The 5,343-nt window shown below is 37.0% G+C and overlaps 1 protein-coding gene across 1 annotated transcript; it reads left to right on the forward strand.

Annotated features, from left to right (window-relative positions):
* The first annotated feature begins 248 nt into the window (after positions 1-248).
* Positions 249-3,982, forward strand: LOC107946403 (phosphate transporter PHO1 homolog 3). Its single transcript, XM_016880707.2, has 13 exons — positions 249-976; positions 1,067-1,412; positions 1,490-1,538; positions 1,627-1,698; positions 1,797-1,926; positions 2,027-2,147; positions 2,229-2,487; positions 2,579-2,683; positions 2,792-2,836; positions 2,923-3,072; positions 3,174-3,452; positions 3,531-3,667; positions 3,758-3,982. The coding sequence occupies exons 1-13, from the start codon at positions 379-381 to the stop codon at positions 3,861-3,863; spliced, it is 2,397 nt and encodes a 798-aa protein (XP_016736196.1). The 5' UTR covers positions 249-378; the 3' UTR covers positions 3,864-3,982.
* The last annotated feature ends 1,361 nt before the right edge of the window (positions 3,983-5,343 follow it).

Here is a 5,343-nt window from a genome sequence, read left to right on the forward strand (position 1 = left end):
TGAAATGAGCTCAGGGATCCCTTTCTATTTCTAGTTCATACTAGTCCTCCGTTTTCACGTACATGCATGGCCTGCTAATTAATAAATGGCCTTATACAGCTGCCAACCGCAATGGTAGGTGTTACAGTGTTGATTTTTTTTCCTAACAGTTGAAGTTTCATTACGTGAACAGTGAAACGAAAAGTACTGAGAAGAGAAAAGGTCAATGTTTTACGTCTATAAATATGCACACAAGGATGTCAGGTCGAGGCCAAGCTAATTTCCCGCTTCTCATTGGTTTTCTTTCAAACCCATTTTCCAGACATTTCTTCAAGCTTCGATTTCCACTCTGTCTGCTAAGTGCTAAGCAGTGAACAAAAGCCAAAGAGTGGATAAAAGATGAAGTTTGGAAAGGAATTTGCATCTCAAATGGTGCCGGAATGGCAAGGGGCGTACATGGATTATGATTATCTCAAAACCCTGTTAAAAGATATTCATACTTTCAACCAAAGAACCAAACCACAATCCATCCCACATGGGCTGAAACGCAGCCTGTCAATGTATAGAGCTTTCAGTGGATTGTTGATTCACAGGCATAGTCAACACCCACCCACTAGTCCACCTTCACCGGATGTGGAAGAACAACCAATTTTGGTGAACTCCGTGAACCGAAATGGCTCCCACAAGGTTGAAACAACGTTCCTTATGCAAGGAGACAAAGGTGGAGAATACGAATTGGTTTACTTCAGAAGGCTTGATGATGAGTTCAATAAGGTGGATAAGTTTTACAAGTCCAAGGTAGCCGAGGTAACGCAGGAGGCTGAGGTCTTGAACAAGCAAATGGATGCCCTCATTGCTTTCAGAATCAAAGTGGAGAATCCTCATGGATGGTCCTGGCAAGATCGGTCCGGTGACTTGACTCGTCTTGCCTCCGATGTTGCCACATCCACTGCCACACTCGCAGCTACGATTCCGGCCGGTGCTAGAGCAAGCGGCAGTAAGTACTAAGTAGTCAAGCATTGGTTTAAACTAAAATTAAAGCTGGTGAGGCAAATTTTGTGAATACCCCTTTGTTGTTGATTTGCAGGAAGATCAGTTGAGCACATGGAGATCATCGAAGAAGGGCCAAGCGTCCACGATGAGTCAGATGAAGATAAGAAAGATACTGTAAATAAAGAGAGTGGAGAGCAAAATATTGAAAAGCCAGTGGGTAGTAAGTTCAAGAAACATAAACCAGCTCCATTGCAGATACTAGACCGTGTAAAAATGAATAACACACTTGCGACGCCTCGATCCACCATTAAAGTGTTTCTAAACGCCCCTAAACAGTCTGATTTGAAGTTCGATAGGGAGAATCTCAAGAGAGTTGAGAATAAACTTAAGCGAGCTTTTGTTGAATTCTACCAGAAACTTCTCCTTCTTAAAAGTTACAGGTACTGATCAATGCTGCTTATTTTAACACTTGTTTGATTTCATGAAATTGTATTTGACTTTGTTTCCCATTGAACAGCTTCTTAAATACATTGGCTTTCTCAAAAATCATGAAGAAATATGACAAGGTATGTATACCTCTCATTTATATGCCAAATCATTCGATGATTAGATTTCTGTCTTTTATGAACAGTGTTTTGTTCTTCATCATTGCAGATTGCTTCAAGGAATGCTTCAGAATCTTACATGAACATGGTCGATAGTTCATATCTAGGAAGCTCGGAAGAGGTAAGCTTTCTTAAGTTACTAAAATAAAAGCAGTAAAGGTGCTGCCAGTAACTATGATTTAATGGATGATTACTGATAATTTACATGTTGAATCACAGGTTACAAAACTTATGGAAAGAGTTGAGGCTACGTTCATCAAACATTTCGCAAACTCAAACCGCAGCAAAGGAATGAATGTTTTAAGACCGAAAGCTAGGAAACAGAGACATACAACAACATTTTATACTGGTAGAACTTTGAACTTCATACATACATATGTAGGAAATTACAAAAAGCAATTTCGTTTCAATAGATATATAACTCTCTGCGATTCTTGAATATTTCTCAGGTTTCTTTGCTGGATGCACAGCTGCTCTCATAATAGCACTTATTTTGATAATTCGTGCTCGGCATATCTTGGGTCATGACGGAACGGACCAGTACATGGAAACCATGTTTCCACTTTATAGGTAACAAATTAATCGTTTTGGCTTAGAATCCTGTCCCAGCAATCCATATATTAAACAAGCCATTTGCAAAACATGTTGCAGTTTGTTTGGATTCATTGTCCTACATATGGTAATGTATGCTGGCAACGTGTACTTTTGGAGACGGTATCGAGTTAATTATGCCTTCATATTTGGTTTCAAACAAGGAACTGAACTTGGGTACCGAGAAGTGCTGCTTGTCAGTTTTGGCCTTGCAGTAATGTCACTTGGTAGTGTGCTCTCAAATCTTGATATGGAGATGGATCCCAAAACTAATGATTATAAAGCTTTCACCGAAATCATCCCTTTGATCCTGGTGGTGGTAAGATAATTGAATTCATTCATAACTATTTTTATATATAATGTATATATAAACTTACAACTGACTTTTCAACGTCTTCTTTCATCTGCAGGTGGTGTTTATTATACTATTCTTTCCATTCAACATCCTGTATCGATCGAGTCGTTTCTTCTTCCTCACTTGTTTGTTTCACAGTATCTTAGCCCCTCTGTACAAGGCAAGTTTGAACATACCCGTTGTTGATGATACTCCTATTTGAGTTTGAGTAACTTATGAAGTTAATGATGAGGTTTAATTTAATCTGAAAATTACTCTGAAATTGCAGGTCAGGCTTCCGGATTTCTTCCTGGCAGATCAATTAACTAGCCAGGTTTGTGACATGAACCTTTGATGTCAAAAAACACCAAGACATTGTTTGAAACTGTCTTTGATATTCAAAACACTGTTTTGTTTCAGGTTCAAGCATTTAGAAGCCTTGAGTTCTACGTTTGCTACTATGGTTGGGGAGATTTCAGACACAGAGAAAACAGTTGCAAAACCAACGATGTCTTCAACACTTTTAGCTTCATTGTCGCTGTAATTCCTTTTTGGTCTCGCCTTCTTCAGGTACTTGATACAAATTTCAAACTTGAAACAAATACTATATTCCGCCATTGACACCGACAAATAAGATTTAAGAAAGATTTTGTTCACCATTTCTTTTCCAGTGCTTGCGTCGGTTTTTTGAAGAGAAAGACACCTTGCAAGGTTACAATGGGGTGAAATATTTCATCACAATTGTAGCCCTTTGTTTAAGAACTGCTTACAGTCTGAACAAAGGGTTAGGTTGGGAAATATTGGCTCTCGTGTTCTCAGTGGCTGCTGCCATTGTTGGTACTTATTGGGACCTTGTCTATGATTGGGGACTTCTCCAACGCCATTCTAGGAATCGGTGGTTGAGAGATAGACTCCTTGTACCACGAAAAAGTGTCTACTTTGGTGCCATGGTAAGTCTCAAGAACGAACTCGAAACTAGCTCGTTGCTCTCAGTATCCGTTTAACGAGGTTCATTGATTGGAATGCAGGTCCTGAATGTTCTGCTGAGATTTGCATGGTTGCAAACAGTGTTCAATTTCAAGATATTTGACTTGCACAGACAAACCGTGACCACCATCGTCGCCAGCCTCGAGATCATCCGGCGAGGGATGTGGAATTTCTTCAGGTAACACAGCCAAGTGTCTTCTTTCCTTGTTATCTTATAAACTCAAATCTTAAACATTGACCCTGACATGTTTCTGAACGTTATTTCCAGGCTAGAAAACGAGCATTTGAATAACGTCGGCAAGTATCGAGCATTCAAGTCCGTGCCATTACCTTTCAACTACGATGAGGATGAAGATGAAGATAAAAATGAATAAATTGTTTAGAATTCAACAAGAAATATACAAGAATACTAGTTATACATGTACATGCATTTGTCATAAATATAAATATTTGCAGTAAAAAGATAATTAATTAGTGAATTGGGTGATACACTTCCCTCTTTCTGCTTTCAACATAACAAAAATGTGACAAAAACACACTAACATATTTAAGTAATCTAAACAAGCAAAGATAATTTAAAGGGGGGAATATGATTTTTCATTGTAATATCAACTTTTCCTCTATTTCAACATATCTAAGTTGTATAACTACCCTCAGCTCGTTATGAGTTGTAAGCTTTCTTGAATAGTCACCCATATGCTTTATCTTCAACGTCGCAAATATGGTTCTTCGATGTCGTAACATACCCTTCCCAGTATGTGATGTCGTAACTCTAGTTTTCTTGACGTCGTCACGTTCCTTCTCCAGTAGGTGACGTCGCCATGTTCCCTATTCCATGATCACGACGACTCATTATTTGAGTACAAAAACTTTTACTTTAAAAGGCTTCACATTTACCTTTTGGGACATAAATTGAGCTGAGATAATCACACAATATGATTAAAAATTTGGTGTTGTCTATTGAAGGTCACTAAATTGACTATAAAAACGACTAAGGCAAGCGTATCTATCGAATGATAGTATAGTTATGGTGAATGAGGAATATCGTACCCATGAGGACTAAAAATACTAGTAATTACTGTTTTTTTCTATTATTTAGCCGTCAAATAAAAGTGATTGTTTTTAATTTAAAATTACTAAACTAATTTAACTAAGAACGCAACAGAGAATAAAATAGGAAAATTATCGAATATACCAATGAGATAGACAATATCCAGGAAAGAATCCACCTAGACTTCACTTATTATTTTGAACCTGAATTAAATGATTTATTCACTTGTGCCTTGATCCGTAGAAATCCTAAATTATGTTAATATCTCTTTCGAGAGTAAGAACAACTAACTCTAGATTGATTAATTGAAATCTCTTTCTAATTTAAACCCTTATTGTCGCATTAACTCGATTTATGGATTCCCTATTAGATTTGACTCTAATCCGGTAGATTAATGTCGTCCTATTTCTAGGATTGCATGCAACTCTATTCAATTATACTAGATCTACTTTTAAACAGGGACTTTTGCTCTACTGATTAAGCACATTTAACATGAATTAATATCTTGAAAAACTAAAACATGAAATAAACATATATAATTGAGAACAAGAATCAAGTATTTATTATGTAAATCAGAAATCAAATAATAAGATTCATCATAGGTTTCATCTTCCCTAGGTATCTAGGGAATTTAGTTCATAATCCTAAATAGAAACATCTCAAAGTTAAGATAACAACAAGACATAAAGAAACCCAAATAAAATTTTAAAGAAATTAAATGGAGATCTTCAATCTTAAAGGAGATCCACTTCCTGAGATGATTCCGATGGCGTTCTTCAAGTCTTTTCTTTGTTCTTCTCTGT

This window comes from Gossypium hirsutum, chromosome D12 (assembly GCF_007990345.1).
Source record: "Gossypium hirsutum isolate 1008001.06 chromosome D12, Gossypium_hirsutum_v2.1, whole genome shotgun sequence".
Lineage (NCBI taxonomy): Eukaryota > Viridiplantae > Streptophyta > Magnoliopsida > Malvales > Malvaceae > Gossypium > Gossypium hirsutum.

What these genes read in the sequence shown, in the direction of transcription:
- LOC107946403 (XM_016880707.2), top strand. Translation starts at nt 379, where the DNA reads ATGAAGTTTGGAAAGGAATTTGCATCTCAAATGGTGCCGGAATGGCAA. An exon ending in TCTTAGCCCCTCTGTACAAG is followed by an intron (nt 2,684 to 2,791) that starts GCAAGTTTGAAC and finishes CTGAAATTGCAG; the next exon opens with GTCAGGCTTCCGGATTTCTT. An exon ending in GGGATGTGGAATTTCTTCAG is followed by an intron (nt 3,668 to 3,757) that starts GTAACACAGCCA and finishes CGTTATTTCCAG; the next exon opens with GCTAGAAAACGAGCATTTGA.